General features: G+C 37.9%; 1 protein-coding gene across 1 annotated transcript in view; it reads right to left on the bottom strand.

Annotated features, from left to right (window-relative positions):
- Positions 1 to 511: 511 nt before the first annotated feature.
- The window catches only part of rnf149.S (ring finger protein 149 S homeolog), a 31554-nt gene continuing 18304 nt past the window's right edge, over positions 512 to 13761 (bottom strand). Inside the window, exons 2-7 of the mRNA XM_018249769.2 lie at positions 11335 to 11585; positions 8063 to 8131; positions 6201 to 6283; positions 4955 to 5051; positions 1739 to 1934; positions 512 to 1561 (exon numbers count right to left, since the gene is read on the bottom strand). Coding sequence (XP_018105258.1) covers positions 1509 to 1561; positions 1739 to 1934; positions 4955 to 5051; positions 6201 to 6283; positions 8063 to 8131; positions 11335 to 11585 — 749 coding nt within the window. The 3' untranslated portion in view covers positions 512 to 1508. The remainder of the gene's footprint in view (positions 1562 to 1738; positions 1935 to 4954; positions 5052 to 6200; positions 6284 to 8062; positions 8132 to 11334; positions 11586 to 13761) is intronic.

Raw genomic sequence — 13761 nt, forward strand, 5'->3', positions numbered from 1 at the left:
GGTTATTTAACGTTTACATGATTGTCTAGTAGACTTAAGGTATGAAGATCCAAATTATGGAAAGATCCGTTATACGGGAAAACTCCAAGTCCCGAGCATTCTGGATAACAGGTCCCATACCTGTATAAGTTATACGATATGGCATTACAGTTGAACATTATGGGGGTTATTTATCAAAATAGTTTTTTTCTGAAATGTACTCTGACCAAATCTGCGTGGATTTTTTCCCCCTAATTTATCAAGACATTTTTCTGAAAATTTGTATGTGGGGAAAAAACTCCAAAAAAATTGTGAAAAAAAATCGGACTGTACGAATTTTTTGTATTATCGGCCTGAAAACTTTTTTTTAAATTATTGCAGGAAACCCAGCTCAGATCAGCATATCTTCGGGACTTCTACTATTGACTTGTATTTAACCTTGGCAGGTCTGAGATGCTGGATTTTCGGATTCAGAATTTTTCCATCTTCGGGGTATAATAAATCCCGAATTTAGCATTTGGACTTTAATAAATAACCCCCTAGATGTTCAGTGTGGCAATATAAAGTATGAAGGTGATTTTTTCCCCTGTATGAAGCTGACCGTTAAAGGTCAAAACAATGAGACGTTTTCTTTGAAACATAGCGAGATAAACAGAAGGATATTGAAAGGAACCATTACATTTGCTTGAGCTTTGTGCTTTATCCTGTGTATTATTATCTTTGCTCAATGCTCAGACTGAATACGTGCTTTAACTGTAAATGGGAAAAAAAAAAAAGATTCAGCAGCTTTTGGTAAAATGAATAAGTAAACACTGAACCCATTGCACTTAGTTATGCATATCCTCAGCTGTGAAATCGTGCAATTTCTGCTGACTTTTAGCCTAGTAAATAGAATGTGCTGTTACATAGATTCCTGAGCCAGATCCCAGAGAGAAGAACTTGTTCATCACTGCTCACGTACAGGTTCCTGAGCCAGATTGACGAAGGTTCAACTTGTTCATCACTGCTGTCCTACTGATTCCTGAGCTGGATACAAGTGAAGGTCAAGTGCTGCCGTACAGATACCTGAGACAGAATTTCCAGTCATAGAAAACAATATGTACTATATCCCTGTAAAGCAAAATCCAGTGATGATGTCTCAAACATCTCCCTTTTTCATTATCTGTACCCCTTCTCTAATAAGTGCCCACGTGTCTCAGAGTAAAGTGAGAGAAGTTCAAATCCATAATGAATAATGGAAGGAACAACAAACGAGAGGTTGCTTTACAGAGATGAAGTGGAGAACAAAACGTAAAGATATTCACTACGATCCATTTACGTCGGCGTTTGGTCCTGAAACGTCACATGACCCAATCAGAACTTGTGTTGACCACTTTCCTATCAAAGGCCAAAGTTCCACTTCTTCACAAGAAAAGGGCCTTATTCTTGACTAGGCTCTCCTCAATTTTAAATTAAGACCTAATGGTATAAATAAACCTCTGACATAAAAAAGTTCCAACAGTCAGTTGGTGTGTCCTCCCAAGAGCAAGCTAATGAGAGTCTTGTGTGTGTGTTCCTGCTGCACTGTCATTGCCTGGATCATCTGCAGGAAGAAAAAGACACAGATAAGCAACTTATGGTAATTCAAAATAAATTCTACAGAAAAATATATTAACCCCTACCCCCCAAAAAAATCCCTTCATCAGTGAATAGTTCCTATCTATGAGCATTGAGAGTCTATGAAACCCCTGCAGAGCTTTGGCCTTGAGTGTGCGCTCACCTAGCAATGCTGTCATTTCCCCGGCATCTTCCTTGACACTGTTACTTTGTTGTAGGGAGGCTCCTGTTGAAGAGGAAGGCAGGTTGTTTCCTTCACTCCTGTTCTCCTCCTGGGTAATGCTCACAGTCCCAATGGAAAGGCTGCTGCCAGCAATGGAGACAGGCACGTGGATATCCGGAGTCTCTTCAGGCTCCACCTTTAAAGATAAATTGGAGAAAAGAATATTGACTTCATCAAATGGTGTCATTCAGTACATGCTAATGGCTAAGCTATGACATGTTCTCTATTAGATGGAAAATCTAGCAAGTCAGTCTCATGAAATAAATGGAATCAATTTACAATTAACAGTAATACGCCCTAATAAGGCAAAAAAAATACTCAAAAAGTGTTTATTCTCCACATTTTGAGCAGTTTTTCTGCTTTATAACCCTATTCTTGTTACCAATTAGTTTTTTTCCCTGGAACCCTCACCTATGGTAGTGGTGCCTACATGGATTTGGCTAAACTACACTGATTTTTATTCAAGGGTGCAATTTTTTTTTATAAACATGCAAATCACCCCTCGGTATAGGGACAAATCATAGGCATCCCTGCTACAGGAGATCCTTACTTTACGATAGACACCCAAATGCGGGCGATGCTCAACTATAACTCACCGCTTGTTGGTTGCAAGCCGCTGGTCCCGCTGCCAGGGACCGACTTATTACTCCAAGAAACACATGCTGCAGCACTCCAAATCCTGTGGAAGTGGTTTATTGTGCCAACAAACTAGGCGCCTCGTTTTTTGGCACAATAAACCACTTCCACAGGATTTGGAGTGCTGCAGTGTGTGTTTCTTGGACTTACTTTACTATAGAAGTACTAGTCAGTGGTGTAACTAGAGTGCGTATAGTTACAGCACTATACACTATACTATGCATTTTTCCCCATTTTCATCACACTTTCTGTATGTCACTGCAAAGAAGGTAGCACTACACAAGATATATACTGCTTCTCCTAAATGACTTTCTTAAATAAAAATGATGGTGAAGGTACAGGAAATGAAAATGAAGTCAAGTAGGGACAAGTATATTATCTATGCAAAGTAAGTCCCATTAGAGTGTGCTAATCAGCTGTGACAAAATTGTTGGCAAGCACTTAAAAGGAAATACTCCAGTCCAGGCTTGTAATTCAAAATAATTTTGCAGAAGCACAGGGATAAACTCAGCATTGGAAGTTTCATGCTGGAACTCATGAGCCTATGACTAAGCACTATTTACAGCATGAAACTCGTCCAACATTGATCACAGTTTGTTTGACATAGGCTCAGGGCAAAATTAGCCAGCAGTCATGTTACGAAAAAATCAAAGTGCCTGGTGCAGTCAAAATATAGAATAATCAAACAATAATGTCCACATTCTTAGGTCTTAAGAAGTGAAAAGGTTATTTATTGAAAAGAACTGACGTTTCGGCTAGCACTCTAGCCTTTATCAAATTGAAAAACATTTACTGCTGTGTGTCTACTAAACAACAAATGGCGGGAAAGTGCATGGAGTGACATCATGAATGATAATTAGACCAAAAGTAAGACATGCTTTTAATTAGTTACCAATTAATGTTTGGGTTAATTGGTATTACATACATACATACATACATACAGTGGAACCTCAATGTTACATCCTATTTATTATAATTTTCCTTTATTTTACACACATATATATATATATATATATACATATATATATATATATATATATATATATATATATATATATATATATATATATATACACATATACATATATATATATATACATATATATATATATATATATATACATATATATATATATATACATATATATATATATATACATATACATATACATATATATATACATACATATACATTATATATACACATACATATATATATATATATATACACATACATATATACATTATATATACATATATATACACAGTATATATAGACAAATACAAGAGGTCCTCTGCACTCAACCCATTATCAATATATTTAAGACAGAGACATTTTGTGCATACTGCTACTGAAAAATGCCTTACCCTTTAAACAAAACAGGGATTGTTTGTCCATATATTGCAATATATTTAAGCTGGCCAACTACGTCAAAGTCATCCCATATCTGGCCAGTCCTATGCTCAATTTTCATCTGATTCATTAGACAGAGACATTACAAGAGGACCTCTTGTATTTGTCTATATGTATTTTGTGGTCACACCCTCATTGCACCCCCGCCTAATGGTTTTAAAAATTAGTGGTGAGCACAACTTTCCCTTGTTTGTTATAGTTATACAGGAGCAGTGACCAGCTCCATGTTGTAGCTCCCTCCCCTTCCCAGCTATAGTCAGGTGATCCCACTGGGGTCTAATAAAAGGGCAGCCAAGTTTGGGAGTTTTACTTTGAAAGCAGTTAGTAAGTTGCAGGTAAAACTTAGTCACTTTGTAAAATGTATAATGAAGCAATAGAATTCTTAAAGGGATACTGTCATGGAAAAAAACATTTTTTTCAAAATGAATCGGTTAATAGTGCTGCTCCAGCAGAATTCTGCGGTGTAATCCATTTCTCTAAAGAGCAACAGATTTTTTTATATTCAATTTTGAAATCTGACATGGAGCTAGACATATTGTCAATTTCCCAGCTCCCCCAAGTCATGTGACTTGTGCTCTGATAAACTTCAATCACTCTTTACTGCAAGTTGGAGTGATATCACCCCCCTCCCTTTCCCCCCCACCCCCCAGCAGCCAAACAAAAGAACAATGGGAAGGTAACCAGATAACAGCTCCCTAACACAAGATAACAGCTGCCTGGTAGATCTAAGAACAGCACTCAATCGTAAAAAACCCATGTCTCACTGAGACACATTCAGTTACATTGAGAAGGAAAAACAGCAGCCTGCCAGAAAGCATTTCTCTCCTAAAGTGCAGGCACAAGTCACATGACCAGGGGCAGCTGGGAAATTGACAAAATGTCTAGCCCCATGTCAGATTTCAAAATTGAATATAAAAAAATCTGTTTGCTCTTTTGAGAAATGGATTTCAGTGCAGAATTCTGCTGGAGCAGCACTATTAATGGATTCATTTTGAATTATTTTTTTTTCCCATGACAGTATCCCTTTAATAGAACAAAAAAATAGTCCTTATGCACACTGTCTATGGTCAGCGTTGTGTAATAATTTTATCATTGTATTCCCTTACCCAGAACCCAAGAGCTTTGATGACATCTAGTTTACACATAGGACATGTTCTGTGTTCAATGAGCCATGGATCTATACAAAGCCTATGGAAAATATGCCTAGGAAGAAAAACAAGAAATATAATTAATTTAGTAGTTCATAAAAGCATTTTAAACCCTTGGCCAATTTCCATATTTCGCAGAATGAAAAATCCTAACCTAAAATTTTGTTCTGTGTAATATTTTTATTTGAAAAAAAGAACAAAAAAAGCAATCCCTTATATGTAATAACGTCACAACATTTGCCCAGGCGCAGCATTTTTTTTTTTTTTTTTAAACAGATGGGGGCTCATCTATCAACACTGGGCAAATTTGCCCATGGGCTGTTACCTATAGCATCCAATCAGTGATCAGCTTTTTAAAGCCAGCTGCAAGAAGAACAATGAATGCAGCAATCTGATTGGTTGCTATAGGTAACAGCCCATGGGCAAATTTGCCCAGTGTTGATAAATGAGCCCCATGGACAGTATTTGCTAAAAGCGGATTGGCTGCATTATGTAAGTAGCATAAATTGACCCATATCTACAGTGAAGTAGTGGTGGTAGCCTCATGCTGTGGGGCTAAAGAGAATTCCTTACAAGCAGTTTTGCAACCACATTCTTGGTTAGATTATTCATATTCAGGCTCGGACTGGCCTGCCAGGAACCCGGGAAAAAACCTGGTGGGCCCCAGCCTTGGTGAGCCCCTAGGCCCTTGGTCTAGTTAATTCGCGATGGCATCATAAAATGAGCCTGGAGGCAGACAACCTGGAATCCTGCATGCACTCCGGCTCATTTGGGCCCCATTGGCCTAGACCCGCTCCCTGCATTCCTGATCGTTAGACGCAAAGGTAACTGTGGTGCGGGGGGGGGGTATTGGGGGGCTGAATGGGGGTCCTGGAGAGCCCCTGGGCTGCAAACCCACAGTCCGACTCTGTTCATATTAAACACAAATGAGCATATATCTGGGTGATTTATTATATTTGCCCGGCTGAACTGAATCCTAATTTGCATATGCAAATTAGGGGAGGGAAATCACGTGACTGTTTGTCACCAAAGAAGGAAGTAAAAAATGTTTTCCCCTTCCAAACCCCAATTTGCATATGCAAATTAGGATTCGGTATTCAGCCGAATCTTTTGCGAAGGATTCGGGGTTCGGCCGAATCCAAAATAGTGAATTTGGTGCATCCCTAGTAAAGGGAGTATAAACTGTAAATCTAAAGCTACTTACTTGCATGGCAAAATGCGAACAAGGTCTTTGGTTTTGTAATTTTCAATGCAAACGGCACAGTTCTCAGCATCAATGTCAATACCCTTGGATAAAGGAAGAAAAGAAGAACAGCATGTCAGTATAGGTTGCATCATCACTATCATTTCAGCCATACTGACGAGATGAGTCACATCCTGTGCCATTTAGCTGCCAATTCCATAAGAAGACAAGGAATGATTCCTGCTGGAATGTGAGCAATCCCGAGATGTCACACTCTACTGAGTCAGCACCAAACTCTTATTCTCACATCACAAAGCCAAATTTAAGGTTAAATTGTTTATTGGTTGTTTTAACTTCCAGCACATAAAAATATAAGTGACTTTTGGGAATCCGATCAGATGTGGGAGTAGGACGGGGAAAATTTAATTTTATGTGGGTATTGTGATTAATAGGATGTGCAAATGCATTCATAAGGCCATAATAATTGTTGCCCTTTATACAGTAAAACCCTACCAAAATATATGTATATATTACACATAGCATATTACCTACCACACCTACAGGCAAATTAATTGGCTCCTCATGAATCTGATCCTACTATGGTATGTGATTATGTCTCTCTCTGTGAACATTATTGAAAATAATTATGTATATTGATGCCTCCCTCTGGTTCTTCAGTTAGTTCCCACTGTCAGCAAAACAACCGACCTGACCTTGTAAAAGTGGAGTTTCACCTGGATTGCCTTTATCTATATCCACTGCAGGCTTACTGGTACTTACAGGGTTAAATCAATTGTACTGTTGTCAGTCAGAATGAGTCAATAACCAACTAATGCAGCTTGCCTGGCTTTGGAACTATCATTTGCTAGTACATTTCTATGCCAATTTCTAAATTGTGTTATTGATTCGCTTCACCGAATAGGCACATTGTAGGATTTAAAGGGAGCCAAATACCAAATATCAGTTAAGAGGTTTATCTCATTACGGTTTAACTTATACATCATGTTTTACCAATCACTCATATAGACTTCGAACCAATATTGTAGACAAAAATGTGTGATATCACAACTTTTAAATGAATGCTATTTATTATACTAGAAAATGTTATATATAGCAGAGTTAGCACACAGGCTACACCACAGACAATTCCTCAGAATTTTGGCAATTTTGTGTATTTAAGTGACTTTTCAATGCATTTTGCTACAGGTATGGGACCCGTTATCCAGAATGCTTGGGACCTGAGGTTTTACGGAAAAGAGATCTTTCCCTAATTTGGATCTCCATACCTTAACAATAGTAACACTGAAAGTGTTTTAAAGGAATGACAATATAATATAATATAATGTTGTCCTGCACTGGTAAAAACGGGGATGTTTGCTATGGAAAAACAGCTATAGTTAATATAAACAAGCCGCTGTGTAGTCATGGGGGCAGTCATTCAGGCAGAGGCTACACAATAGATAAGACACTTTCTGAAAAATCTCAATGTATAAAACGGAGCTTATTTGTTATTTGCTGTGTATCCTGTGCCTTTTCTCCTTTTTTCAGCTTTGAATGGCTGCCCCCATGGTGCTGGAACAAATAATTTGTCTTAAATGTTAGATCATCCATTCATTTACATTGGGGATCAACTATTTGGAGCCCCCCCCAGAACATATTCTGACAAACAGGCACACACATGCATTTGCTTTGATAAATGCACCAAAACCTCCCAGACAGAAATGGTACAGCTAGCACCAATACAAAGCTATTTTTAAATTACCTAAATATGTATGACCCTTGTAGTGGGTTAGGCTGAACTGCAAGGGGTTCAATTGCAAAAGGTACCAATTTGATGAGATATTAAAACAAAGATGAGCAAGTAAATAATAAAAATGTGTTACCTTTTCTCCTTTCTTCACCCTGTGAAGCTGCAATTGGCTGATGGCTTTTTTTGTCTCTTTTCTGTTGCTCTTTAACAAAGAGGAGAAAATACAAATTAATTTCAGCGTGCATCACTTTTAAGAATAGTTTTATCGCAAATATAAATTTCTGAGTGGAGTTCAAAGGGGTTGTTCACCTTCAAACACTTTTATCAGTTGGTTTCAGATAAAATAAAGACTTTTTCCTATTACTTACTATTTTCTATTTATGATCGTTTTTCTAATATTGAACGGGAAAGTTTCTTTTTGACCTTCTTATGTTTTTTTAAGCAGTTAGGAAGGGGTCGCCGACTCTGTAAACTGTTCTAAACTGATACATTATTTGATACTTTTCTTTGGCCTTGCTGAGCTGAATTCCATCTCATTAAAAGCAGCTGGTAGAATTGATACAATAATTGCTAATATTCCACTGCTGAGAAATATATCAAATAATTGTATCAGTTAAATGTAGCAAATTGTAACAGTTCAGAATCTGCACCTGGATCACTGAGCTTCCAGACAAACACCAGAGACATGAACATTAAACTAAAATTTTGGGAAAACTGTAAAAAAATAAAAGATGGAAAGCAATTGAAAAAAATTCTGTTTCAGGTGAACAATCTGAAAACAACTCAACTGAAAAAAGTGTTTGGAAGGTGAACAATCCTGTTCACGTAAAAAGGACACCAACTGTACCTCTTCCTTCTTACGCTGGTTCAATGATATGGGCTTGTTCTGAACATGCTTTTTTTTTTCCTTTGGAAATGTATTCCCTGTAGTGCACAGAGCTCAATCTAAAACTGAAAGTTAACTCTGACTATATACTTCCTGTTATACTACGAAGTTTGTTTGTTTGCGTGTTTGTTTATACAGGGTTTTAACTACAAAAGCTTTAGGAATTACATTAGAAGAAAAGAGGTTTTGGCTAAATATTCGGAAGGGACTTTTTCCAGTGAGAGCAATGAAGATGTGTAGTTTTCTCCCTAAATCAGTCGTGATTAGTGATGAATGAATCTGACCCGTTTTATCAAAAATTCGCAAAACGCCAAAAATTTGTCAAAATGTATGGGCGTCACATTATTTTTGTCATTTGATGGGGCGTGTTTTATAGAATTTTCAGTCATGATGGCTGATACATTAAAGGGATACTGTCATGGGAAAACGCATCAGTTAATAGGGCTGCTCCAGCAGAATTCTGCACTGAAATCCATTTTTAAAAAGAGCAAAAAGATTTTATTATGTTCACTTTTGAAATTTGACATGGGGCTAGACATATTGTCAGTTTCCCGGCTGCCCCCAGTCATGTGGCTTGTGCTCTGATAAACTTCAGTCATTCTTTACTGCTGTACTGAAAGTTGGAGTGATATCACCCCCCTCCCCTTTCCCCCCCAGCAGCCTAACAAAAGAACAATAGAAAGGTAACCAAATAGCAGCTCCCTAACACAAGATAACAGCTCCCTGGTAGATCTAAGAACTACACTCAATAGTAAAAGCCAAGTCCCACTGAGACTGATTCAGTTACATTAAGTAGGAGAAATAACAGCCTGCCAGAAAGTAGTTCCATCCTAAAGTGCAGGCACAAGTCACATGACTGGTGCAGCTGGGAAACTGACAATATGTCTAGCCCCATGTTGGATTTCCAAATTGAATATAAAAAAATCTGTTTGCTCTTTTGAGAATTGGATTTCAATGCAGAATGATGCTGGAGTAGCACTATTAACTGATGCGTTTTGAAAAAAACATGTTTTCCCATGACAGTATCCCTTTAAATAACTTTAAAAAGGGGACAGATGGCTTTTAACTCCAACTTACAAACTAAAATTTGATAAAGAGGCCCATACAACACAAAAACCCCTAATATACCTATCACTGTATTTGTGCCTTCAAAAAGTAAGAGTAAATACCTATGCTGAAATTTAGCTGCAAAACAGTTCTCTTTTGTTATCATTTGAAATCCTGGCAGGGAAGGAGGGACTAAACACTGATGTTACGAATTGTAACAACTTCTCCACAGCTTACAGACAACATGCAGGAACTACATAACCCACATTGCATTGCACTGTGATGTTCTGTTTCTTATTGCAGGGAATTGTTGGGTATGGAGGATGCAGACTGAGGACAGCTGGTTGCTGATACAAAGTAACAGTAGTCAGCCAGCTCAGCAAAGTAGTCAGACAGATCAGCAAGAGATGTATATTGCAAAGTTGCATGAAATTATGTTTACTTTTCAAAAAGCCTAACTTATGTTTGTGCGGAGTTCCCCTTTAAGCAAGTGAGGGAATGCAGGGTGATAAAAGATAGGTCATAGTGCAAGTTGATCCAGGGACTGGTCTGAAAAGATTGGAACTAAAGCCTTTTTTAACACAAATACCTTCATTTCAGGGGCTCAAAAGTAATTGGATAATTGACTCAAAGGCTATTTCATGGGCAGGTGTGGGCAATTCTGCCCGAAACATGTTGTGTTTAAATAAAATACACTAAATCGAATGTGGTTCTCCAGAGTGAACTTTACTTTTACCGTCATTATCAATGAAGCAGATAAAAGCCCTGGCGTTGATTTGAGGGGGGGGGTGGTTCTTGTATGTGGAAGATTTTGACAACATGCGGTCAAAGGAGCTCTCCATGCAGGTGAAACAAGCCATCCTTAAGCTGTAAAAGTTTACACGCATAGATGCGGCCGAGTTCGGACGGGATTTTTTAACCTGCCCGATCAAGATCTGCCTGATTTTTGGCCAGATATAGATCGGGAAAGCCTGTCGGATGGCCCCACACAAGGGCAATAAGCTACCGACTCAGTCTGTTGCCGGCTTTTATCGGCCCGTGTATGGGGGCCTTTAGCATTGTTTTGTGATTTTCTTGGCAATTATAGTTTACCAAAAATTAGTTAACTAGTTAATTAAAGAATAAACGACTGAAGGAGCCTGAAATGTATAAATAATGTTTAGGGGCTGTCACTGCCATCACTGATCAACCCTGACTAAGGTTCCCTCCCATGATATTGTAGTCCTATTCCAGACACAGGATTGCTTCAACTCTCATTTAGGTCAGTTCTGGGCAACTGGTACCACCCATCATCACCAAGAGAAATGTATAGTCCCAGCCAGTACAATAACTCTAAAGACTTCTTTACAAAACATCATCATTTTAATATAATCTGTTTGCAAACATGGAATATATGGAATAATCACTCTGCTGCATAAAAATCTGTAAAGCACCCTTGCTGCAGAAGGAACCATACAGTCCTTTATAGTTACCTGATTGCCACACTGCGGACCAGTGTACAGGAACCTCTGGATGTAGTAGAAAATAAGCCAGGCCAAAGAGATAATCATCATAGTGATGAATGCAATGGCAACAAATACCACTGACTGTCCACTGATGAATTCTTGGACATGGCGGGTTCCCACGGTTATAACCATTTTTACTGGTATATCTCGTCTCAAGGGTTCCATGATTTCCATTCCTTTTGGATAGCTCACCATAATCACCACTGTATTCCCTGTTCCTGGAGGAAGAGATCAGACAAGTTCACTTTAGATTTCAGCATTTTTAGCTAATTTTCCGTTTACGTGAGACACTTAAAGGAGTGGTTCATCTTTAGGTTAACTTTTAGTAGGTTATAGAATGGCCAATGTTACGTAACGTTTCAATTACCTTTTTCTTCTGACTCTTTCTAGCTTTCAAATGGGGGTCACTGACCCCATCTAAAATACAAATGCTCTGTAAGGATACAAATGTATTGTTATTGCTACATTTTATTACTTATCTTTCTATTCAGGCCTCTCCTATTCATATTCTATTCTCATATTCATATCAATGCATGGTTGCTAAAGTCATTTGGATCGTACCAACCAGAGAGCTGCTGAATAAAAAGCTAAATAACTCAAACACCACAAATTATAATAAATTAAAAACAAATGCAAATTGTCTCAGAATATCACTCTCTACATCATACTAAAAGTTAATTCAAAGGTGAACAGCCCCTTTAAGTGTCCCCCGTATAAAGGGCATTCCAATATCCAGTAACATTTTTAAAAAAGCACATATCCCATTACAGGTAGGCCTGTCATTATATATACATTCTTTGTGAATGTGATTTGTATTCTAATGCAGCCCTCTGACTGGATGGGCCCTCTTTGCATTTAGAAATGAGAAGGTAACGGAACGAACAAAAAGGGGTAAAAAAAGGCAAGAACCATTAAAATACCATTTCAGCCATGATAGGCTACTACTGCAATCTACGAACTTCATACGATTGATTGGCAGTCACCTTCACTCTGTTAAATGGATATTGTCTGAAAGTGCCTAGTGTCATTTAATGACACGCAACTGTCACAAGAAAACATACCAGTGAGTGTTTTTGAAAGATACTCATCTGTAAATCAGGCAGTTACAGGCGAGTCCAATTCAAATGAATGGAGGGAAGATTTCAAGCATCTTCTGCTCATATGAACATAAAAGTGTCATTACCCTAATTCTATATTCTTAATTTTTTTTTTAACACGCCAGCAATGCAAACAGTGTTGAGATCCTCTGTACTTAAAGGGGTTGTTCGCCTTTAAATTAACTTTTAATATGACGTAGAGAGTCATATTCTGAAACAATTTATTTTTTTGTGTTATTTAGCTTTTTATTCGGCAGCTCTCCAGTTTGCCGTTTCATCAGTCTGATTGCTAGAATCCAAATTACCCTAGCAACCATGTACTGATCTAAATAAGTGATCGGAATATGAATAGGAGAGACCTGAATAGTAAGACGAGTAATAAAAAGAAGCAATAACAATAAATGTGTAGCCTTACAGGGCATATGGGTTTTAGAAGGGGCTAGTGACCCCCCATTTGAAAGCTATAAATAATTAAAAAACTATAAAAAAAACAAATAAAGAATGAAGACCGATTGAAAAGTTACTTAGAATTTGCCATTCTATAACATAAAAGGTAACTTAAAGGTGAACTTCCCCTTTAATACTGTTGACCACTCCTAAACAAACAGAGAGAGAGAGCTGTTTTAGCTGATATGGTAAAGCATGCAGAATAATTACAGTGTTATAGCTTGCACTATTGTGGCTAATCTATTGGCAATAAACTGCTTTGGTAGCTTGCCTTCTCCTTTAATGCATGCATTTATGCCCAATAACACAAAGTGAAAAAGGCAGCAACCAAACAAATAGTAATTATCTTAAAATCAGATGCCATCCAGGTGGGCAAAACTGGTGGGTAGTTGGGATAGGACCAGCAGCTACTGATTCTCAGGTAATGACCAGTCCACCTCTAGTGACTGAAGCAGGCAGAGTGTTTCCCCAGAGGTAGAAATGCACAGGGTGACTCTAACCTTGGGGTTTGGATTTGGGTCAGGCAAAGATGATGAACAATCTCTAGTTAAAAGAGAAAGCCATTAAATCACTCTATAGCAGTAACAGTTGTACCCCATTCTTCATACATCTTAGAAATATAAGCTTTAAGTTGTGATAAATGAAAGCATAGATGTCTAATAAAACATTTATTGGGTAAACAAGAATGATACTGAAGCATGGGAATGAAACTATTTTAAGCTCTTATTAGCAGTGTAGCTTAACAACATCATGCTCGTCCTTTTTAAAGGGCAGATAATGCCTGAAGAAATAGGCTGTCACTTGATTTGTACTAATGATTTATGTTGCTGTTGCACATCCTATGGCTCAT

Source organism: Xenopus laevis, chromosome 2S (genome assembly GCF_017654675.1).
Source record: "Xenopus laevis strain J_2021 chromosome 2S, Xenopus_laevis_v10.1, whole genome shotgun sequence".
NCBI lineage: Eukaryota > Metazoa > Chordata > Amphibia > Anura > Pipidae > Xenopus > Xenopus laevis.